The sequence below is a fragment of the Condylura cristata genome, unplaced genomic scaffold, assembly GCF_000260355.1.
Source record: "Condylura cristata isolate star-nosed mole 26May11 unplaced genomic scaffold, ConCri1.0 scaffold00016, whole genome shotgun sequence".
NCBI lineage: Eukaryota > Metazoa > Chordata > Mammalia > Eulipotyphla > Talpidae > Condylura > Condylura cristata.
Window position 1 is genome coordinate 2113806 of NW_004567117.1, and position 24907 is coordinate 2138712.

Here is a 24907-nt window from a genome sequence, read left to right on the forward strand (position 1 = left end):
GGTTTTCTGCCTGAATGTCAAAGGTTCCAAAGTAATCCTAATTCAAAGGCCTGAGGCTGGCAGTGCCTGCAAAGTATCTGACAAGAATTTCTTGCCCTCTGGCTTGGGGAACTCCATTCTAAGTCTCGGGGGCCCATGCAGATCAGAGGGCACCTGTGTCTCCCGCAGCTTCTTAAAGCTGTGGCTCAGCGTCTGCTAGGGCCTCACAGCCATGCTGGATGACTCAGAAAAAAGTGCATTTCTCCTTCCCTCCCAGTCAAGTTCCTGAAGAATCAATCCATGATGATTAAATATTTACGAATGAATCCACAGCCCCCCCCCCGCCCCCTCGCAAGATCTCACTGCAGTGTCACCCAAGCGAGGGGCAAGTAGGGCAGTGACACCAGTGGGTGGGTTGGGAGAAAGTGTGAAGGTCGAGTTCAGTGGGAACTTCAGCTACAGACCAAACCCGAGGAGGACAGAGGTAGCCAGAGGCTCGGTGGACGCAGGGGCGGGCGCGGGGTGGGGTGCACGCACGTGGGACAGAGCAGGCGGCCCAAGTAGGCGAACTCAGACTTTCCCCCAGGCTCCGGGCTGACCCGCAGGCCGGCTCGGGTCCCGGCTCCCCGCAGGGCCGCGGCAGGGGGGCGGGGCGCTGGCCGGGGAAGGTGCGCGAACCCGCCGGCGCGCCTCACAAGAGTTCGTACTGCTTGAGGTGCATGCGCTGGATGATGTCGCGGCAGTCGTTGAACACCCTGCGGATGTTCTCCGTGTCCACCGCGCAGGTGAAGTGTGGGTAGCAGTAGTGCTTGCCGTCCCCGGTCGCAGTGCTGATCCTCTGCGAAAAGAGGGGTGTGTCTGGCTGTGCACCCGTGGGGCACGGGCGCTGCCCCGCTCCCACCCCCCAAGAATTCCACGCAATTTTGACCCTGCTCAGAGCAAAGACCCGGGGCTGGAGGGCTTGTCCTGTCTGCTTGTGGGACTCAGCAAGCGCTGGCCTCAGGGACTGTAAATATTGAGCACTGCTGGCAACTCCAGAGCCAGGCTCTGGATTGCGCAGAATCTTAGAATTTCAATATACAGGACATGCGACTGAAAGACAGCCACTGATGTAGGATTCAGGTAGGCTTTCCCCATAAATGAAGGTTCAACCAACATCTTCCAGCAGAACTTTTGGCACCATGGACATGTTCTCTGTCTGCTCTGCCAATGTGGTAGCCCTGCTACTAGCTGATAACTACTAAGACTGAATGTTTAGTTTTAATTTTAATCAAATAGGTGATGTGGCTAATGGGTTCTGTATGGGCAGCACTGGCCTTGTTATCTTCTGCTCCACAGAGAAGATAGTGTGTTTTAGGGTGTCTCTGGTTAGCAGTGGTTCTGGGAGCAGAGGTTAAAGTCTGAGACGGAGGTGTTCAGGTTAGTTTTTTCCTGAAGCCGCACTCATTGCCTTGCAGATAGCTGACTTCTCCCTAACTAAGAGATACCAGTGGAGGACTTCAGTCACCATGCCTGAGCACAGCTCAGCTTCTGAAGCTAGGTGGGGTTACAGGCAGAAAGACTAGGACGGGCTGAATGGTGCCCCCCCCCCCGCCACTATGTGTGGAAGTTCTAACCCCAGCACCTCAGTACTCAGACTAGGATTGTATTTGCAGACAGGGTAGAAGTAATTATGTTAAAATAAGGTAGGATAAGATGGGCCCTATTATAATGTGACTGGTGTCTTCATAGGAAGAGGAGTTGAGGACACACTCGCACAGAGCTAAGACCATGTGAGTGTCTGGGAGAAGTCAGCCATCTGCAAGGCAAGTGGTGAGGCCTCAGGGAAAAACTAACCTGGTGAACACCTCAGTCTCAGACTTTAGCCTCTGTAGACCCACATGGAACCTTCTGTTAAATCACATACACTGTGAGACTTTGTTACCGTAGCCCTAGCAAATGAATTCAGAAGGCATTACGGAGTTTTCATCATAGATGCCAAAGAAGTCCCTGTATGTCCCCAACCTCGACTTCTTCCTTTTCTGTAAAGCATTTTGCAAAATGGGCATTGGAATTCCTGCAAGTTCCTCAGGTGATGAAGCTCCTCGAAGGAGGCACAGATTTATTCTTGAGCAATCAGGAGGGAAAAAAATCTGTAACGGTATCGATGCTAAGATGTATAGGCTATGTCCTGTGAGAGGTAAAGGGCAGGCGAAGTATGTGGCATGTGCTTTAGGTGCCCTGTGAGGCCAGGGTGACTGATCCGACTCAAATTTCTCAGAGGGCATGTTGCTCCAGGGAAATTTCACAACAGAAAAACCTAAGTTGATACCCCTTATGCCATTATCTCCTTGGCTTGCAAACTGAGTACAAGCCAGGGTTTGTTCACTGTCAGACAATACAAGGTCTGAGCAGTGGTCTGCCCATTCATTTTAGGGGGAGTGGGGAGTGGTTCAGTTTCTAATTTTTATCTAAGTGATACCCAGTTTGCTCACTTAGCTAACATTAGTTCTCATCAAAACAGTATTTTATGAATTACTTTTTGTTTGCTTTTATATTTATGATCTTGCAAGAAGTTCATCAAAAAATGGAGTTCTTTATATACTGCAAACAAATTTGTTATTGAAGAAATTCACAATGCACATTGGCACAGGAAGGACCCAGAAAGTCCGAAGGCAGATGCCTCTTGCCTGTAGCTGAGCCCCTCCTGGGCACTGCCTGCTAACTTCCCAAGGAACGCCTGTGCCTCAGAATGCACTTTGGGGACTTGATTTTGTACCCAGGTTACTTTCTCACTCAACATAGGGAGGGACTCAAGAGGCAACCATAGGAGGCATGATGAGAAAGTGTTCCCCAGGAGTCAGATCCTGGGGGTGTCCCTGCTCTGGAGGGGCCAGGGCCTACATCTGCAAGCACACAGGCATCCGAGTGCCATGTGGGTATATCAGGAGTGTGTCCTTGGGTAGGTCTTGGCATTTACTAGTTTCCACTTAGTCAAAACCCAGTCACACACTAAAAACTTACAGATGCACAGACAAAGCAACTATGGCAAAATTTTACCAGTTGATCTATATGGGTGAAGAGTATATGTAAGTTTTTTGGTACAAGGCTTTCATTTTTTTTATGTAAGTTTATGATTATCTAAAAATAAAAATTAAAAAATGTAAGAACCCACTAAATGTCTGTGAGCAAGTCCACACTCTTGTTCAGCTTTAAAGCTGAGTGGTGGGTGAGGGGCACCATAGTGTGGCGTTTCAGACTCGGGCCAAGAATTCCTTCTCCACCACAAGTGAACATGGCCTGATGGTTTCCATGCCCTTCCCAGGGACCTGTGCACAGGCAGGACAGTGCTAGAATCCTGTGCTTGCATGGGAGCTGTGTGACCTAAGGCGAGAAGTCCAGTCATTCTGAAACCCACTGTGCTCAGCTGTGAGTTGAAATAAGGACATTCACTCTCATCTCATAATTTGGGGAGAAGTTAAATAAGATCTTGAAAAGGAAGTTGTTTCAGATTGCACATAACCATGTAAATGTAAGGTGGCAGGAAAAACAAAGGCTGAAAAAGCTGCTTACCAGAAACAGGTCCCGGATGAAGAACTTTGCTCTTGTAACTTTGGGGTCTTCTCCCGCATCTGGGGTTGCTGTAGAAGTTACAAATGGAGTTTTATTTCAGCAATATGAAACAAAGAGATGACTAATTCTATGGAAATTATTAAAGGAATGACTCAGCATAAAAAACACACGAGAAGTGTGTCACTTCATTCCCTCCTTCCAAGTCATTTTACCTGGTAGAGCACTGATAATTCTTTTTCTTGGTTTGGGATAACTTTTACTGAAATAAAATGAGCATCTTTCATTGAACACTGCAGAGCGCTTTCACCTGCAGAGTGCTTTGGGAAGCTTCCTAGCACCTGGGAGCCCGGCCGGGCCGTGGCCTGCAATGATTTTCGGAGGCTGTGCTCCTCTGGGCTGCCACCTCCCATCAGCCCTGTCAGGAAGGCCTCTCTTCCCAGATCCGATCTCAGACTCAGATATTTGGAACCCCTGAGAGAAAAAGACCATAGCAACCACTGTGCCTCCTGGCCAGTCCTGAAACCATCTCCCAGATTCTATGTTCATGGGATCATTCAGCATTTTTGTATGAAAAATGAAATCTGTGTTCCTAAAATCCAGGCCCCATAGTGAGCATCCTCATGCTCTTCCTTCTCCTTCTCTCTTCCAACTACTGTGATTCCATCATCACTCACATAGTATAGGTGGTGGGAGCACTGTGGGGCTGAGTCAGGGCTACCTGTGGACCTATCTGCTAGACCCAGGCAGGTGCCTTATGCTGGAGGGGAGAAGGGAAGCAGGCAGCCTCTGAGCATGGAGGCTTCAGTGTCCACTGTGGATGGAGGGGAGGAGCATAGGCTCACTGAATACAAGAGCAGGAGGAGCCTTTGATATTCTGGCCTGGCCTTTGATATTCCCTGGCCAGACCAGGCTTGGCCTCAGGATGTGGTAAAATTAAGCTAGAGTTTGTAGGGCTCATAGAGGCAACTTATGGTTGTGCTCTGACAGAAGTTCAGAGAAAATCCTGGTTAGGTCCTGCCAGGGAGCCCGGCAGAAAGCTGCATAGCCCCGGTCCATGACTGAGATCAGGGGCTGATGACCTGGAGAAGGCCAGAGGAGAAAGGAAGGAGGAGTATGGGAGGTGAGCTGTAGAGCTTCTTTGGCTCTTGGCTAAATGGGTCCAGGGCACTGATTAGAGGGAAAAGTTAAAGACGACCCAGTTGCTGGGAGAAGCTTAATGCCAGCCTAAGAGCAGGAGACAGCAGTGCTGGGAGATGTCCCTGAGGTGGGCAGCATGCGATCAGAGTCTTGGAAGCAGACCCCAAGACTAACTGTGGTGAGGGCACACAGTGGTTCATTTTCTTGACTGATGTTTCTGCGAAAGTCCTTTTTATTTTTGCTTTATCTAGTTTGGAGTCAAGTGTTTAGAAGTGGTGTTATTTGCCCTACATAAATCCGACAATCCCTCCTCCAAGACTCTGGGGGGCTTGTGTTTAGTGAAGAATGGAGAGTAGCAGCTGGAATCGGGTTCTAATACATGCAGGTTCTTGGGGATGGTACCGTCCCAGATTTACACTGAAAGGCCCACCGCATGTCCACAGTCTCTGGTGGTCTGGGATGACTGGTCATCTTGACAAATATTTTTGCAGCCAAAAAGAATGCTAGAGATGAGACAATAAAATGATGGAACACATGTGCTTAGGAAGAAAGGAGTGGAGGGCTGTCTTCTCAGGCTCTGCTGCCTGTGTGACATTGAACAAGTGACTTTGCTTCAGCCACACTATCCACAGGAAATCATGAGAACAGAAACCTACACAGTGTCACTCTCATGATTTGGCATGAGGTCAAGGAAAGAAGGGGCTGACAAGGGCCCAGGAACACAGCCTAGTCAGGGTAGCATGAGCCAGAACTCACCCAGCAAATGATGCCACACCCAGAGCGCCCTTTCTCCTGCTGCACAGTTTGAATGGAAAGTCAAACTCTAGAAGTTTCACACATAGAATCCAGAATGGATATTTTGATCCTCTAGGGTTGTAGGAAGGGGCAGTAGGAGAGATAACTCAAAACAAACTGAATTTTGCTAAATTCGTGGGAATTACAGTCATGTGTTTCCTAACAAGGAGGATACATCCTGGGAAGGACAGAGCCAGGTGGCTGTGTCACTGCAGGGAGGTGGTAGCTGGTGCTCACACAGGCCTGGGCGGTGAGGCCCATGCACACCAGGATATGTGGAGAACTGCCTTTTGGGACTGCTGTGGATGTGTGGTCCCTTGTGATTGAAGTATCATAAAGGGATACATGACTAAGTTATGGAGGCGTTGAGAAAACAATTCTGTTTCTTAAGCTTGAGACACTTGTCTTGAAACCTTACCATCTTCAGGAACAGTGTAATTTGCATACTCTGGGAAATAGTCTTCAATTTTTGATTTTCCTGCCAAGACTTTTTCTGCCAGCATATCTTGTTTGTTTAAGAACAAGATGATAGAAATGGTCCGTAACCACCTGAAAAGGAGATATAAACACACATTTCACACCCACTGCTATCTCTAATGTAGGAATTGTCCAATGAAAAGGACCTTTCCATCTTCCTGAAAATGTATAGTACTTACAGTGATCTGAAATATGAAGAGCTCATGCCCCCTATTCTATATGCAAACACGCCATCCTTACAATGATAAACAAGTAAATACAGGTAGCTGAGTAGGTTGTTCAGCACTTTTGAAATCAGCTCCACTGGGGATACAAATTTACTGGCACCAAAGCTTTCTAAGTAATTAACCCTTACATAAGGTTTGCTTATGTAAAAATATACTTGGATTTTTGTTGTATAATTCACTAATGACAGCTCAGAAAATAAGAAAAAAAACAACAGCAAAATGCATGCCTCATTCATGAATCCCATGGAACTTAATTTGAGGCTGGATTGTCTCTCTTTCCTCAGACTCTGAACAGGCCTGAGGTCATCCAGAGGTGGAGCAGGATGCTAATCAGAGCTAGAGGATATCACTGCACTTGACCTGGCAGGCTAAAGGCAGGGGGACTGGGAAGGTGAAGGTGGGAAGAGTCTCTCTGTATTTCATCAAATAGAAGCAGAGAAGTGGCTTAAGATGAGTTCAGCTGTGTAAGTCAATGAAGCCTCTGGAAATTCCATTACTTCAAAGGAATCAAGCTGATTGATGAATGCACTAAAATCTTCATGTGGATTAGCAGCATCCCATCCTCCCCGTAATGAAGAGTCTTATTGTTTCTGCTAGTTATAATACACATAATCCTTATAAAAATGAATCTTCAGTTATAGAAAAAAAATCAAATGTCATTTCACCTGGAGACAATTACTATTGTAATTTTTATGTTTTTACTTCCAGGTTCTTTTTTCTGTCCTTATACATAAAAATATGATCCTTGTGTTTAAAATTTACTTTTTCATTTAACAATAGTGTGGGCATTTTCACTTTCACTATGACTTATGTGTATATGCACTTATGTATAAATTATTTAAGACAAGTATTCTTAAGTATACTCAGTATTTCGTGACCCACTTTCTTTCCCATCAATTGTCTTAATGCTATCAAATTGAAAGCATTCATTGAATAATTAATAAAGATTTTCTGATAATCCAAACCTTTTGCAAAGTCAATGTATGTTTACTGTCCTCCTCGGTGATAGTTCTTCTTAAATGTTTCAGAATAAACTCTGACATACAATTATCTATGTGTTTGCTAATATTTCTTTCCAAGACAACACTTCTCCCACTTTGTAACATTAGCAGTTTCACAACATGCTGTGGGTATTAGAGACCAGCTAATTTTGGGTGGACATTCTAAATGTAAAATTTAGAAACTTAGAAAGCAAATAAAACCGATTTTGAACTATCTATGATCTTAGCTTTCAAAACTCAGATTTAAACTTTCTTGACAAAGCACAGAAAAGAGCTTCATCAGTGAGTATCTACTCATTTTAAGACTGTCTATACAGTAGGTAGACTAAATGAGATACTGCTTATGGTTTTGGATTTATCAGTAAGAACACATCTGGGAAGTAACAATGAAAATGAGCTGAGTGGTATTTTTAACGAAAGAGAATTTGCAACCCAGTGGTGAGAATGAATTTATTATTTTTATAACCTGTTGTTCCAGATGCTTTCAAAAAGGTCCAGGGACTCTCTCAGCCTGTTGGTGTTGTTATCTTCTCGAATCACCATGTTGTAGCTGCTGCAGGCAGCGACATAGATGATAGCTGTGACATCTTATTGGGAGGAGAGAGAAAAGGAAGCCAATTAGGTACACAGACAGGCGCTGTGGTGTTCTGATAAAGAACACTGCTAACTGCTACTTATCTGCATGGTCTTCCCTCTGTGATTAGGAAACTGACTGGGAAAAGCACTGTGCTTAAAAGGTTGTTTTATCATTTACCCAACCAAGAGTCTACCCGGATTAGCAAATGATACATGTAAATTCTGGATTCTTAAATTATTTACGTATGTGATTCATAATGCCTGAAGACATTTTCTAAAGGAGCTAATTCAAAGCTGCTTAAACACAACAGCAGGAGTGCGAGAATTTAACCCCATTTTCTTGAAAAGCATAGAAGTCACCATTAAAGCACTGGATCCATTTTCTTCTCTCGTCCCTCTGTCCACCGACATCAAACATGCTGTGGAAGAGCAATAGGGTGACCATTATTTGGAGGGTGAACAGAAACCATACACAAGCCTGTGCCTTCCTCTTTGACCATCTATCCCCATGACATGCGTCCTGTGTGCTCCCTGAAAACTGTTCACACTGCCACGAACTTCCGTGCCACCCTCTCGGCCCCTGGGCACACACCTGTTATTTCTCTGCGTCATCCTCACTCCACAGCCCCCAGGCTCTCCAGGCAGCCCGTGCTGTGCACTCCTATGTCTGAGCCACTGTCCCCTTCCTTCAGCGGCACCTAGCCCGGAATGGCTGAGTTTTCCCACTCTTCCAACTCCCAGATTTCTTTCTGCCCTAAACTCACTGACTATACCAGACACCAAGCTGTCTGGATTTACTCATTTGACCTTGTCATCTTCTCCTTCCTGTTGCAGTACTTGGGGGGGGGGCGGACACCCTAAGGGACTCTTGCCCATATCTCTACAGCAGGCCCTGCTCTCACCACACTCACTGAAAGTTTACTTTGTCCACTTGGAATCGTGTCTCAAAAATCCCTGAAGTCAGAACTCTGCATCTGAGAAGATCCTAAGAACAAAAAGAGAGAAGCAAAGCGAGTGACATCAGTGTTCTTCAAAAGGACAGCCCTGGCTACAAACATAGTCACAACTCGCACTGCAAAGGAAACAGCAAGAATGAAAAATCCAGACAAAAGCTCTGTGTTTCCTCCCTTCAGAGAAAGTCGATTGGGTCTTGATTTGATAACTGTGCTGCTATCTTCCTTAGGGTTTTTAAAATCACCTATGTCTGCATCCCCTGATTGTCTAACACCTGACAACCAAATTGCATGTTTCCTGGTCTGGACCTGCCCTGTGGCTGGGGAGCTGAGCCCAGGGTTCAGCAGCATCTGTGTGAGAAACCAAACTGGCATTTCTACATTCATTCATAAATCATGGACTGGATGTCAGCTGCTTTTAGATTTACCCTCTTTCCTGTGTATAGCTAGTTAAGATAACAGATGTTATGATATTAAGGGAACGAAGAAGCTGCATAATTGCATTGCTATTAGGCCCTTCCTTTCTGCCCCGAGACATTGCCAAGGAGGTGGTCACTCAGGATTATTCTGGAGGGAGGCTGTGCCCCCTTCTTGGTCTGAGGAGAAGTGCTCAGGACAGCCTGACTCTGACCAGTACGCCTTGATGACATGTTGGGAAATTTTGAGCTCTTGAAGTCAGTCTCTGAGACAGGTAGACTTCAGGGAAAGTGAAGAGCTCAGGACTCTGAGGAAGCAAGAGAGAAGAGAGTGATCAGCAGGGGCCGAGGCGGGTCCCTCGGTGGACAGGCATGGGCAGCGGAGGAGCCTCAATTCTTAGCTCTGGATATGTCGGGGGGTGGGGAGTCGGGGGTGGGTAGGTGGGTGTGTGGGGGCCTCCGGGGTAGAGGAAGGCAGAGTTCTTGTCAGTAAGTCACAGAAGGGCCCTCTCGACTCCAGACCAATATGTAGTGGACACTTCTCTGGCTGAACCCAAATGAAGCCTTCTGTATGGGTCACACCTGGAGTGTGTGCTGTGGTCCACTGCCTATCACTGAGGGAAGGGGGGGTAGCAGAGTTTCTGAAGCTGGGGTGGTAAGGGTTTTGTTTTTCTCCTGATGGCTGGAGGAGGAATGGGAGCTGCAGAATACTATTTCTTAAATAAAATAATTTAGAAAGTGGTTAGAAAGAAGTATGTTGTGGAGTGCTCAGTCAGGGCACAAGTCATGGAAAGCAACATGTACCCAGACAGGGTCGGAGCAACCTGCAAGTAGTAGTTTACTGTAAAGGTTTCCTCCTTAGTGTGTTGTAAAATAGCCACCAGACAATACTGGAGCACCCTCTCCTATGTGTGGTCACAGGCTCTGTAACAGGATGGTCCCCAGGAAAAGGGGAAGTTCCAGGTTCTCTGCCCCACCCAGAAGGACGGTGGTGCTGAGGAGAGAAGAGAAGAGAAGGAATCTGAGAAGAAGGAAGCAGGAGGGAGAGCCAGAAGGAGACCTGAGGGAGCCACATGGAGCAGAGACGTGAAGAAACTGCGTTTGTTTCTTGTTCCTGGGCTGGTTGAAATATATGTGGGTGAGAGAACCATGTGGAGATTGACGATGGCAGTGTTTGTCTTGGTTTTGATTTTGCTCTTTTCCTCCCAGACTTGTCTGACCATGTCTGACCCTTTTCTAGGGACCCCGGCCAGAAGGTGTTTAAGACTTGTGGTGGGCTTTCAGGCCTTGCTTTGGGCCAGTTCCTGTTGGGCCAGTCCCAGGGGATGGGTAACATTGGGTGGTTGATTTAGAAAATTATATTCTTTGTCTTTCCTGTATTGCACACTCATTGTATTAAAATAAAGTTCCTTTCTATTAAAACTCTTTTGTTTTGTCTTGATGCAGCGAAGGGCAGAACCTATTTAGAACAGGCAGGTTTGGGGGTCCAGGGGTGCCCCTCTCTCCCTGCCCTGTAACAGCTACACCTTTGCATACCTGGTCTGTAGGCGTGTAGTCCACCAAGCTGACACTGTCGATTCTTTCCAGGAAGCTGAAAAGGAAGCAACATGTACTCAGAAGTGTCTCATGCCTCGTAGCTGTGGGGTGAAGTCACCGGTAGGGGCAGCAGAGAAGGCCCGGGGCATTCCCCCTTTCTGTCCTAAGGAGGTCATCTCAGTAAGAAGCAGGACTAGGGAGGGTGATTTGTTTTCTTCTTGGCCTTTTGTGGAAAGTGCCAGAGGAAATCTGCGGCTCTCAGAGAAGGCTGCTGCAGAGCTCTGGCCAAATGGCAAGGCCTTTGAGAAAGGAAAGCAGTTGTGAGGTCCTCGTAGACTCTCTGGAGTTGCCACAGGAGCCTGGTAGTGCCTCTGTGACCCAGGGTGTGTGAACTGGCTCAGGGTAGAACTGGTACCTCCAGGAGCAGGAGTCTGGATGGGGCACAAAACATTTCTGGAAGTGCATCAGGAGGGGCAGCCTGGGTGCTAGAGACACAAGGGAGTCGCCCAGGCTGGGGTGTGTGTGTGTCCTGTTTGCCAGAGGTCTGGTTTGAAAACCGCAGTGCTTTTGGGCTTAGACCTTGCTGGTCTTGAATTCAGTGAAGTGCAGAGCACCTTGAAAGTACACACTGAGCTTTTAACCAAGCAAGAAAGGAGGAAAAGATTCTAATGAAGTGAGACAGGGTTCTGCCTCTGGAAAGGGAGCTCTGGACTGCAGCCCAGGCAATGGGGGGTTTCCTGTGGGGAGATAAGCTGTCTCCCAACACCTCCTGGCTGCAATCATTGCTTCACAAATTATAGAGGACATAGAATAATGAACAAGTGATAGAGAAATGAATCATCTCCAATTAAAACAGCTGAAAAGAAACTGAAAATTAAACTAAATAGGAAGCCTCTGGTTATAGTTAAAATTTAGGAAAGAACCAATTTAAAATAGGATGCACACAGGGTGGAGGTAGGTGGGTGAATTTATTCAGATGATAATAACTAATATAAGTAGAAACAATGAAATGAGGTTAACAAAAAATACATCAAAAGTTCTTGATAGATGTGATTAAAGACTGCCTTCCAAAGGAAGTGGTGGGAGTAGCTTCCTGAACATTATTAAAAATAAGTGGTTCTGAGATGCTGATGACAAAGGCAAAGATGTCAAGTTCTTTTCCTATCCCTAACCTCCAGAATGGATTCCACAATTCCTTTCATTTCTAACACTTACTGATCTAAGCCGACAGGCGAGGCATCAAAGGAGGTTTCCAGGAGTTATCTTCTAAACTGTTACTGATTCAGAATGGTATTCTAATTTCCTAGATTATAGGCCTTTGCAGTTAAAAAAATGGGAAAATTCACCTCTGAATGTGAAAGTGTGCTCCAGTTCTTTGAAATACTCTTTAAGGAATAAAGGAACTAAATAAAATTGATAGCAATAAAATTGCATCAACCTTTGTCTTTAATGTTTGGTTGAATCAGCACATTTCCCAACATACTGTAGAAGTACTTAAAATTAGAATGCCTAAGGTAATATATGGAGATGAATTTTAGAAGAGTCTTCTAAATCATACATAGAATTTCATATGACTTACATTTTAAAGGGTTAGTAACATTGTTTCCTCAAATAAACCACTGCCTGTTAAACCAGATTAACAAAATGAGGACCCCCATTATAGACTATTTGCGCATACTAGACAGAGCTGAAGACAATACTAAATTAAAGTTGTAAAAATTATTTTCAGTATGGATACTAAAGAAGAAGTTAAGAAACTATTTTACCTTTTCCCTATTTTTCCTCCTGCTATTGCCTAGGATATTCATGTTTGCAAAAGCATTTTATTTTTATCATTTAGATGTTTGATGTTGGCATAAAGTAACAATTTGTTATTTCACAGCTGCTACCTGCTACTCACTGAAGTAACTCAAAAGTCACCTGGTCATGGAATTGATCATTAAGAGGGATAAGGGGTCACAAAGGGGGATCCATATGGTCCAGCAATAAGGTATGTATCCAAATAGTAGGAAAACTTTAATATAGAAAGATTTATCTATGCCTACACACACAGCAACACTGTTCCAATTGTCAGGTAATGGAATCAACTCAAGTGTCCTCAACACATGGACAGAGAACTCAGTGGGGCACTCACAGCTGTGGACAAAGATGAAGCACCAGCATTTGGGGAAAATGGGAGGATCTCAAGGTGATTATGTTGAGTGCAATCAGTCAAAAAGTAAAAGACGGGTATCAGATAGTTTCACTCACCCTTGGAATATAAACACCCAAAGAATATTTATGTACAAAGATTAGAATATTTATACACAAAGAATAGAAGGATTGAAAGTTGAACTGGCAATCAGAAGATAATCATTACCTGGGGGAAAGGGTGAGGGATGGAGGCATGGGTGGTTTGGTGGAGGGAGAAAAAAAAATAGCAATACATAACTTTTATAAAAGGTCCTCTATCACTTTTCAAACTATAAAAGTCTGCTAGCTGGCCAGAGATACTTGTAAAAACTGTTTCTTTCCATCTCTCTCTCTATTCTAATAGTCAATCCTTTTTTGGAGCAGTTTAGAATTTAACTAATCTCTAACATGTCTCAGGTTTTAAAATCCAACAGTCCACACCTCCCTTTCTTCCAAAAAAAAGGAAAAAAAAATCCCAGAAGGAAGCATGGGAGATTAAAGTGGGTGAGACCCCTGAAAGGAAGGCTCATGTTCAGGATAATTTCTCCTTCCAGCTGATGTTAGGACATATGACAATTGTGTTTACGTGTCTATCTCATTAATAGGATTTTTGAAGATTTCTGTCTCTCTTAGCATATAAGGAATTGTACTGAAAAGTAAGTTATTATAATAATAGTAATTGAAAGCTCAGCTTTGATCAAAAAGACCTCAATTCAAATCCTGATGCGCCACTCACTAAAGTTACACTGCTGATGAGATCACTCACCCCTTACTTCCAGATTCTTCTATGTTACAAAGATGTTAAGAGGATTAAATGAGACAGTCACATAATATGGACTATTACCAGAGCAAAAATGAGATTTTATTGTATTACTGTTCATTTCTAACTAATTTCAGATGGAAGAACATGCCTAGTTTCTCAAAACTGATTAATAGCTACTATGTGCATAGCACCAAGCCAGACATTTAGAACTTACAAAAAAAGATAACTACCTTTAAATACCTTTTAAGAACTGGTAACTTTTGAACAACCGGTACTGAGAAAACAGCATTTAATTAGGGTGGATTTAAAAATATACAGCAAGTTGTGACTGACAAGGCAAGTAAAAACTTTTCTCAGTGTATAACCCACATTTAACTCATGAGTTTATTTATGTGATATAAAAACATTGGTGAAGAAAAATACTACTCATAGTGACAAAGTCCAGGCAGTTCTAATGTGAAGCAGATTAAGATCCTGCCACTTAAAAGATGCCCAGACCAGCTGCAAGAAACTTCCAGAATCAGGCAGGGCTGGTAGCTGAACCCCAAGAGCAGGTGATTACCTCAGGATCCCCAGGTGACAGCGCACCTCAGCACTGCTCAGGCGCTGTGCCTTTGCTCTGTTTCTGCTGTGATCTGATCTCTCTCCACCTGGACAACACTTTCTGATGATTCATCCTCCTGCAATTTTCCTCTGGGGAAAGTCCACACTTTTAATCAGGTTTCAGCTCCAGTCAAATATCCAAGTCATTTTAGGCCTCTCTCACTTTTGTGCAATTCTCACTTAATAGTAATTAAAAAAAAAAAAGAGCCTCCAAGATGCTAACAACCACATATGCTGTCCTCCTATCATCCTGTATTTACTATGTCCAGGATTCAGTGATCATGGGGAAGTTGAAGAATAAAATATTTAGTATGTCAAGTCACTAGACTTCAGTACCCATCTTGATGGCTTTTTTGCATATCTGCTGCACCCCTGGCTGTTTCTTTGTGTGTGCGCTCTACTTACTCCCTCTCTGAATGCCACTGACTTCAGAAATGGGCTTTTGATCTCTAGAAAGAAGCCCCAAGTTCAGCACCTGATATATTTTAGGCTAAACCTTTTAGTCATTCTGAGTAAATACTGCTAACCTATCTGTTCTACACTATTCAGGAGGGAGAGGGCAGGGGCAGATGGTTTAACTTACAGATGCCCACACACAACAGGCTCTGGCTGAGCACCCCCTGCAGCCATCTTGCCACCTGAGATCATCTCTGCGTCATCAGAGAACACCACGCATAATCTCGAGTGAGGGCACCAACTATGCATTCACACTGGACTTGGGACCAGGAGTCCACTGTGCTGCTGTGTCACAGCAGGCCAGACACTAACCATGGCCTGCTATCTATGTGTAGGGTCATCAGAAATCATCAGGTTTTTTCTGCTCTCCTGCCATTAGCATCAGTGATTGACACCTGTGGTCTGACACGCGTGCTTGATGGTGGCACCTGCAGTGTGGTGTGGGTGTGTTTGAGTGGGCGCCCCTGAGCCAGAGGCATATAAGGGTGCATTACAGCAGAGCCAGCAGAGAACAGAGCGTGGAGGACTGTGCAGCGGAGAGCAGTGGAAACCAGCAAGAGATCACAAGAGAATGCCTGAGAGCTCGGAAAGAGTGAAGATCCACCGGGCCCCCTGCCTGCCCTGCACGTGGTTGCCTCACTACAAGTGGTGCAGAAAGATCTTTAGAAGTCAGAATGCCCCTGAGGGCTCCAGGGCGCTCCTTTAACTATCTGCCTAGGTCCACAGAGAACCTGATCTGTGCCTAGCTGGTACTACAGTATGAAACACAGCATTACTTGTTGATAAACAATTCTAGATCAACCAGGCATTTTACTAATACCAATCACTGCTTAAAATTAAAAAAAAAAAAAAGTGTCGACCAGTTTGTTTAATATGCACTGATTTGTACCTCTGCTAATACTACTGGGGTTTTAGATTTTGGCTACAGGTACACTCTCAAGAGAGTGTTGTGTGTACATCAAACTCTTTATTTCACAATGTGAGACTGACAGCTAACGCTGAGACTATGTTCAATCAGTAAGGTTATCAGACCGGTGTGTTGGTGGCCCTTGTCCAAATCAAAGAGCAATGTGGGTAGTGGCCAAGCCTCACAGCATGCCTGTCTAAAAGGCTTACATACTACTTCAGGGGCAAACAGCTCTCGTCAGGCAGTTCTCCAACAGTGCACATAGTTTGTGAACAAACAAACTAGTTTATAAAATATATTGATTGTGCATCCTAAGTCCATGGCCAGAATTGTGCCTTTAAAAGAAGAAAAATAAAAAAAAAAAAATTATACTAGTAGTCACATATCCGGATGACTGGTATGTTTTGTATGCTTGAGTTGGATACTTTTGCAAATTATATTCAGCTTTGCCCTAGGGAAGTTTCAATATGAAAAAGAAGCTTGCTGCCATAAAGAAACTATCACAATAAAGTAGTATTATCTAGGGCTTCTAAAAATATACAAGAAAATGTTACAGTAAACAGATATTCAGGTGTTAAGGGTGACTACAGAAAAACACTGTACTTTGAACCAAATCTATGAATTTTTTCTCAAATAACTTTTCAACAGGACACACACTCAGATGCAGGAACATATAGTTTTAAATGATTTATTTGACAAACTTCTATGCTTTACATTTCAGCATTTCATCAACTGCAATAGTGAGGAAATAATTCATGGGCCTGGTATGCTTCTGAAAATAATATTTATGGTTCATAAAATGTACATTCATATTAATTTGAAATGAATAGATCTTAAGAAAATTCAAGCATATACAAGCATTGTTTAATCTCACAAAATATATTACTTTTGTTAGGACTGTTTGCACTATAAAAGGGTCTTTGATTTGCCAAAGGCTCCAACACTAAGCTATCTTTTAAGTTGTAACTGTTGTTTTCACTCTAAAAGGGGGAATCACAACTCCTGCTGTGTTCACACAGCTGTCTCTGTGCAATCATGTGGAGGAGAGCAGACAAGTCTGAGAAAGATGCTGGGTGTCCTTTACAGACAGAAGATGCTGAAACAACATCCAGTCATATAAAAGAACACTTAATGTGAAATGAGTCCTCATTGCCTGACACCTGTTCATTTTTTAACCAAACTCATTCGCACTTGGAAAACATGAAACAGTGAAACTTGGTTATGAATCTTTCAGAGGGCTTGGGAGAACCCCTATAGTTGTTTTCTGAAATACTGGAACTCTCTGAGAAATTTTCAGTAAAATGAAAAAGGAGAATTTTAAAAATTCCTTAAGTATTTAACTTAGACAATATACTTGCAAAGGCAAAAGCCAAGTCTCTGTTCTCCATGTCTTGAGGATACAAAAAAGTGGTGGTTATACTTTTTCGCTTGCTGTTTAAAAAAAAATGGAAGGCAACAGAGTGGGGCTCTTGCCTCAGAGGGTCACACCTGCTTTCTAATCCTACCTACATCCTTCTTCCCAGAATTCCAGCTGGTCCATTTGTAATCATTATTTTCATGGCTACATGAGGGATTCCAATTATAATCCCAGTATTTTTTAAGACTTGTTGCTTTAACACAAAATAATACATGCAAATATCTGAACTTAAAATACAGTCCTAATTTTATTTCTATTTTTGGCTGCTAAAATCTTAACAAAAGCTACAACACAGTGCCAGGCTTTTCTCAAACCAATCAACAGTTCTTTGGTAGTGTTGGAATGAGTAATGTGACTGCCATGCTAACAAGCACACTTGACAGGCAGTCTAAAGTGTTGAAATAAGACAGTAATTAGAAATATGTTAGAGGTCACTTGAAAGAAATTGTCATGTTAAATCCTTTCTTTTAAAAAGCTCTTTATGTAAGCAAACAATTTTTCCTTAAAACAAATGGAACCCGTGTGGCATTTTTCCAGCTATAAAAAGAAAACCACCACAAAAATTTACAGAATGTAAACAGTAAGCACTACTGAAAAATGTCTGTCCTAAGGTAATTTTACCAAAATTACAACAGATTAAGTCAACTTGATGTCAAAAGAAACAGAACTGTCCATTAAATAAGCTGAACGGAGAGTTCACAGTCCTGTAATCAAACTAAACAATCATTTCCCTCCTTTTAATTTTTATGTTCTACTTGGCAATTCTATGTATCATTAGTTACACATTAAAAAATAAAACACTTCAAGTTCGCTAATTCAGGCAGAAAACTGAATACAGGAGAACGAGAGTTTTGACCATTTTTTGAAAGACTCACATACACCAATTCAGCTAGTTCTGTTAAAAGGCAGTTATAAAAATACACACCATCACAAGCTATACAGAACTTTAAAATACAGGTAGGAGTGGAGAACTCCCAGAATTTCTTAATGTATCTGGAGCGCACTGTAAACCCAAGTAGAAGCATTTCAGCTTTCTGGCATCTTCAGAGTTTCTAGTGTATATAGTATTCCCCTAATATCCACAGAGCATTTCAGAAGGTGGAGATGGCCAGAAAACCTCAGGGTAGGTTTCGTCATCACACTTGATCCCGCAGGCGGGCCAGTCTCTGCGATAGTTCATCCTGCTCGGCTGACGCCACACTCGTGCCCACGGAGCCGGTCTGCCCCTGCGGCAGCTCCATGTTGAGGTCGAGGCCGGCCTCGTCTGCCATTTCCTGGAGCAGCATATCAACTTGGTTCTGGGGAGTGGTCAGCGTCGTCGTGCTGCTCATCGTGTCTTCCATCTGCTGCGTCTGGACATCCAGCGTCTCAAACTGGTGTTCGAATTTGTCCATCAAGGCAGAAATTTTCTCCAGATTCATGGTCTTCAACGTCGCGTCCATTGACTTCACTACACCGGCCATCGACTTGGTCACCTTGCCCATCGTCACCGCCGTCTGGACTCTGGCAGCCACCGCGTCAACCCGTGCACTCATTCTCAAGAAATTCACTGCTTGGTTCTTTTGGCGGATGGCATTTTCGGCGTGTATCCTGGCAACTTCCATGTTGCCCTTCTGAATGGCCTTTTTAATTTTGGCCTTTTCGGCCTTTTCCTCCTTATCGCATTTTTTGGCACTCCGGCTCAGCTCTTTGGCCGCGAACTTCAGGTTGAACAGGTGTTTCTCCATGTTGGACATGGTCAGACAGTTCCCCCGGGTCGGTGGCCAGGGCTCAGACGCGCGCGGAAGGGACGCGGTAAGAGGGAGGTCCGTTCCCGGCCGCCGCTCCTTTGTTTTGATCCCACTTCCTGTTTCTGCGGAGCACGGCGCAGGGGTGACGTCAGAGCCCAGCGCCGGGGCGGGTGGAGGGAAGGGAGAGGCCCTCGGGACTGCCGGCGCCCTACCCCTCGGGACGCACGGCGCCAAAGGGCGGAGCCGCGGGACGCACGGCGCCAAGGGGCGGAGCTGTGGGACGGACGTCGCCTGGGGTCACCCCATAAGGCCGCTGGGGCGAGCCATCGGTCCCTACCCCGACGGCCTTGGGTGTCGCCTGAGTAGCCGCAGAGCTCGTTTTCGATGTTTAGTTGCTGCCAGTCTTTATTTAGATGTCAGTAAATTAACAAAAATTGTCTACACATCCAGGTATACACATCCAGGTAGCTGAGGTGGACTGATGGGTCTAGCGCTGCACGTAAAAATATTTGGACTCCAGACTTGGTCGTGTTAGGATGTCTGGCTAGTGGGCTAAACACTAAAGGTCTGCAGAATAAATATTTCTTTGCTTTTTTTTTGTGGGGGGGGGGCATGGGCCACTTTCATGTTTTTAGGGGAACATGAAAAGCTTGGAGCACGAATACTTTAAAAAACAACAACAAAGGCCTCTCTGGTGATGCAAAGGGTTAAGTCTGAGCACTATCATGCTATCAGCAGCCACTGCAGCACCAGTTGATTCCCAGCCAGGGGGCGGACCCTCATGGCACAACAGACCTCTCCTGTCTCCCCCACTGCTCCCCTCAGCAGTGTATTTCAGTCAATCTGCCTGTTGTGCTCCCCACTCTGCCTCTGGTGATTCCTCTCGCCCCCCTCCCCCCCCCTACATCCCAGCTCTTGTGTGGCTAAATAAATGATTTTTTAAAGACAAACAAAATAAAAGCTGTAGCATGGACCCGCATCTTTGACTCCATGAAAATAACTTCCACACTGTGGATTCCTGCATTTTACCTGCAATGGGAAGTTCAGCTTGCCAGTCACCAACAACTATCATCTGAAAATCCTCCTATGGTTTAGCAGTGAAGAGACCCATTTTTTGCTGACATGATTCCATCTATTTGATATTTTATAAATATCCAGAAACTTCACTCACATCTGACAGGTTAAATTGTCATTTAAAATTATGCAGGCAGAGAATCAAGTATTGAGACCCACACCCATTAGCATACATCAAAACTCTCACTATGAACTACACCCTTCAAAAACACAGGCTTTTTACATGGCAACGATATGTACTGTGGCTTTTTTTTCTTTTAGAATGCTCTACAGCAATAACAAAACAGGAATGTGCCTCCATAATGAGCCATCTTGAAAATGTATACTGAAAAGCTGATTCTGGTTGGTGATAACTGGAGTCCAGATTCCAACTATCCTTTCTCCCTCTGTGGTAACTGAAGGAAAGCAGTTTGGCTTACTTTGCAATTCTGGGCCCCAGCTGATAAGGAGGCGCCCATGGCCTTGGGTCTGGCTGTCTCCACCACCATATATGACTATAGAACCAATACCCCCTGCTTATAGGCTCTTTTCCCGTAAATAATTTTTTCATTACTCTCCGCCTGCCTAGCCGGGGCCTGGCCAATGGGTATAGGCCATGGTATCCCTTTTTTTTTTAGTGTATATAAGCTCAGTTCTGAAATAAAGACTTGTACTTCTTGGTGAACAGACTCACGGCGTCCATCCTTTCCTTTCAGTAACTTGCTAACATTCTTGCACCACAATAAAAGAAGTGCCATTATCGCACGTATCTCTTAAAACAGAGCTCTGACTGTATCACTCTTAGTCCAAAACCTGGGCAAAAGGCTGAAGTTTCCCCCTTCTCTATGTGCTAGTTGAACCAAACTGACATGTGAAAACTGAACATCATTTACGCCATCTAATCAATGCAGCAAAGGATGCTCCTCCCTCATGGGAGGCTGATCCTGCCTGGGCATACACCCCACCAGGTTCTCTGTTTATTGAGACCCTGCCCACTTCCTCCAGGAAGTCTCCCACGACCACCTCTTCCTTTGTGCTGGTCCCATACTCTGCCCCTTTGCCACAGCACACAGGGCAAACCATGTGGTATAAGGTCTGCAGGCACAGATCATCTATATGTGCTCAGCAGAAGCAGAGGGCAGTCTTACACCGCCTTTCTGACAGGACCCAATAAGCATAGTGTACATAATAGGCTCTACATTCAATAAGGTTTTGCTGAATTGAACTGTGGTTGAACTGAGCCTAGGACATTACCCTCAGAAGCATCTTAGCCAAGATTACATTTTTTTTTTCTGAAGAAGAACTCTTTCTTCACATCAGAAATTTCTAGAAACAAAAGATCAACCAATAAAAGGGAGGAAATGTGTTGAAGTGGTGCTCCAGGCAATGGACCCTTCTCAGCTTTCTTGTGGTTTACAATCCAGTTCTTTCTCCATGTTCTATGTCCTGTTCCACAGTTTGCTTAATGAAAAATTCTAGTTAGATAAAAGGGTCTGCTAATATCACCCCCCTCATCCTCACAAACCCTATGAATCAGGTACCAACAACACCTCCAAGTTACAGATGAGGAAATGGAAGCGGAGGGCTAGGCAGTTCGCCTGCTACCACACATCTACTGTGTGAGAAACAGCACCAGTAATAAAACAATGGGATATCCATCACGTTAGCAAGAATAAAAGGCTCTCTTTGGGTTGACTTAGCAGTTGTTCTTCTGAGAAGACTGAAGAGTTACATTGACTGCAAGGTTAATATGAGCTAAAGCAAGGAAATTAACATCCCTGGGTGCTACATTCTTGGAATGCATTTCTTGTCTGAGAATGGGGTGGGGTTCTAGAAGAATTCTAGCAGTGCAAACTCAGACATAAGAGGAGGGCTGACCTTTGGCACCCTCTCTTTAAGCACAGGGTAGTAGTGTTTCTGAGTTCTGTGCCTTTCTTCTATGGGTTAGCCATACTTATTGTGTTCAATGATCTACAACTAACAATTCTCATTTTTATATTTCTAGAGCAAGGTTCTTTTTAGCACTAATATTCTCAACTGTCTCTTGAAACTGGAAAATCTGTGGTATGAGAGTCCTCTAACTTCTATTTTTTACATTTCATCCAGGACAAAAACCTTTAGGACCGGTTTTAAATTAATATACGGTCTTTTTCTTATAGTTAAGCAAATGGGAAGTTATTTGGGGCATATGAAAAATTCTCAAAGGAGACTTTCGCCTTTGATCACACATGAAAACCTTCTAGACGCAATCTATGGTGTAAAAAGGGAATATACAATTTATAATCACGGGAATAGCCAGAACTTATGCAATAACACTGTTGCCTTATAACGGGCATAGTGTGAACAATGTTTATTTAGGAGCTGTAAAAAAAATTTTGATAGATGTAAAATGATTTTTGTGTGTGTGTGTTAAAATAAATGGATTCTTGGACCCTCCCTGGTGGCACAGTGGGTTAAAGCACAGCACTAAGAAGCTAAAGCCACTTTAGCATGAGTTCAATCCCCATCATGGAAGTGATCCACATGGCGCGGCAGGCTTCTCCTGAGGGAAGCTGCTTCCCTCAGCAGTGTACTTCACCAGTCAGCCTGATTTGCTCCCCACTCTGTCTCTGGTGAATCTTCTCACCGCCCCTGCACTTCTGGCCTGTAACCCAGCATAAATAAATAAATCTTTAAAAAAAAATGAATTCTCATTGGTAGGTTTTGAGTAGTTTGGAAATATTATACCTGGAATTCTCATTCAGAGCCCCTCCTCACTGCAATTTGTATCTCTGTATATATTTGGGTTGACTTGATCAGTAGGAATCTATCCTTTCAGATCTTTCCATTTTGTAATTTTATCTCAATATCTCTAATCTGATATTAGGCAATCTCTCAAACACACAGATGTTCAAATTTTTGTCGAATGTTTGAATACAACCAAAGGAAATGGTGTTGAGTATATATGTGCTTGGTGGTCATCTCAAGGAACACTATATATGCATGCATATAGTATATACAGTATATATTATATATAGAATACATATATATCCAGATATACACATACAGTATATACATATACTGTATGCAGTATATGTTATATTATATGCAGTATATATATAATATATGCAGTATATATATCATGTATATTATATGTGGTATATATATAGTATATATTATATGTAGTATATATATATGTGGATATATACAAATTTTTCTCTCTTACCTTCTAATTTAGGAACAGAGCTATAATTTAAAAATCCAAGAATACTCAAACATTGGAACATTGCAAATTTATTGTCCTTCAAATCAATGTTTGTTCATGTGACTAGACTAGGCCAGTGTTGTTCTTGGGTCTTAGTTTCTTAATTTATAAAATCGTAAAGAGAGACCCTATGATCTAATAGGTAGTGATAACGCCTCTATCAGGTCTTGGCACCAGGGAAAGCTGATTAAAACCACTGAATTTTAAAAGCACTGGACAAGATAATTCAGGCAAAGTCTCAAAACTGTGTTTTGGCAAAGTGTGAAGAACTATAATACACTGTTGGTGGTAGTAGCAGTAGATACTATCTCTTTGTGGAATAATTAGCATTCAAATAAAGTTAGAATATTCAGCCTCTGTAAGCTCCAATACCCACTGTTGACTATACATCCTAAAGAAACATGTACACATATCTGGGGATACAAAACCAGATGCCCAGAATGCCTATTATCTGTCACAGAGAAAAACCGGAAACAACTCTATTGTCCATGAACAGAATAGGAAAATAAGTTGTAGTATATTTTTATAACCAAATGCTAAATAGTAGTGAAAATAAATGCAACCATGCTCATAAATCTTATACAATTAATTTGAGCAAAAGAAAGACTCAAAATATTATATACACTGCATAATTTCATTAAAAATCACTGAAACAAACTGTGCGGAGTCATTGTAAAATTTACCAATGGAGAAAATGTATTATTAAAATTCTTTTTTTTCCCACCCAGAATGTTTGCAAATCTCATAGGGAACACATTGAGGAGATTCTGCAAAAACAAAGAAGTCAGGCCGTGTCAATTTCTATATTATGCCTGCTTTTACAAGGTATCTTACAGAAAGAAAATCAATTCCTTTGTTGAATTACTGCCTCAAAGGTAAAGGAGAATATAAACAGGAACTGAAAGAACTATGGCAGAAAAACAAAGACTTAAAATAGTTCAAGGCCAATGAAATGTGTATTTTTCTTATCAATCAATTTCTCTTCCCATTCCTCACTGAAAATCTTTGTCATGCTACTTTTTTTTTTTCCTTTGGAAGAAAAACTCATTTCCCTGCACAGAATCACAGTGCAGGGAACGTGTGAAATTGGTACATTGTCCTGAAGACATGGTTCTGGATAGAAAGTAATTTCACAGCTACAAATCTGGGCTGAATGGGCAGGAACTGGGCTGGCAAGTCTGTGTGGGGCACCACTGTGCAGGAATCTGGAAACTGCATGGAACTTAAACAACAAACTGGAACACTAAGCTCACAACTCACAAGTTAACAATTGTTAATGTGCACACCAGCCAGCGAAGTTTGCTGCCTGTTCAACCCTCCTGTTGGAATATCATCTGCGTGTAGGAGAAACACATCACTAGAAGCTGGGAACCCCCCAGAGTGATTCTGAACTGAGTCTTGGGAACTGGAAGTGAAAGGAAGCAGCTTTGGGTTCTTTCTGCTGCTCCTGGGAACAAGTGAAGCAGCGCACACAATCACATCACTACCAGGTAACATACTTGATCTGCCACGAGACACAGCTTTTAGGTAGCATTATGTTGCAGTTATGTTAATTTTAAAATATTCATAGTCACAGAATAGAGATCAATTTTTAAATATTCATAGTCACTGAATGGAGAGGTTAATTTTAAAATATTCATATTTAGGATGGAGAGTACTATTTCTAACAACTATATTCTGGAAGCCAGTTGAAGTCCTTTCAATGATAGTTAACCCACACCATGCACACTAAGGAAGGTCTCAGAGATGGGTGCCAAAGCAAGGCTGATCTTGGCCATTTCTTTTGGTCAAGGCAGAGCTGCAACTAGCTTTTGTACCAAAACATAAAGAGTTTCTAGTTTAAGATGGTATTTTTTAGTTAAGCAAAATAGCAGTAGAAATCAAATATAATTCAATGAGTCTTGATAGAAAAA

The 24907-nt window shown here is 43.2% G+C and overlaps 2 protein-coding genes across 3 annotated transcripts in view; both read right to left on the reverse strand.

Moving 5' to 3' along the window:
• Window positions 1-73: 73 nt before the first annotated feature.
• GNAL (guanine nucleotide binding protein (G protein), alpha activating activity polypeptide, olfactory type) overlaps window positions 74-24907 on the reverse strand; it is a 157374-nt gene continuing 132540 nt past the window's right edge. For both annotated transcript variants that reach the window (XM_004683733.2, XM_004683731.2), the window contains 7 exons: window positions 10650-10704; window positions 8656-8729; window positions 8105-8163; window positions 7635-7755; window positions 5882-6012; window positions 3532-3599; window positions 74-817 (listed from right to left, as the gene is read on the reverse strand). In XM_004683733.2, coding sequence (XP_004683790.2) covers window positions 671-817; window positions 3532-3599; window positions 5882-6012; window positions 7635-7755; window positions 8105-8163; window positions 8656-8729; window positions 10650-10704 — 655 coding nt within the window. In that variant the 3' untranslated portion in view covers window positions 74-670. The remainder of the gene's footprint in view (window positions 818-3531; window positions 3600-5881; window positions 6013-7634; window positions 7756-8104; window positions 8164-8655; window positions 8730-10649; window positions 10705-24907) is intronic.
• Window positions 16225-18872, reverse strand: CHMP1B (charged multivesicular body protein 1B). The gene has a single exon (XM_012725833.1). It carries the CDS (start codon window positions 18701-18703, stop codon window positions 18104-18106), a length of 600 nt encoding a protein of 199 aa, XP_012581287.1. The 5' UTR covers window positions 18704-18872; the 3' UTR covers window positions 16225-18103.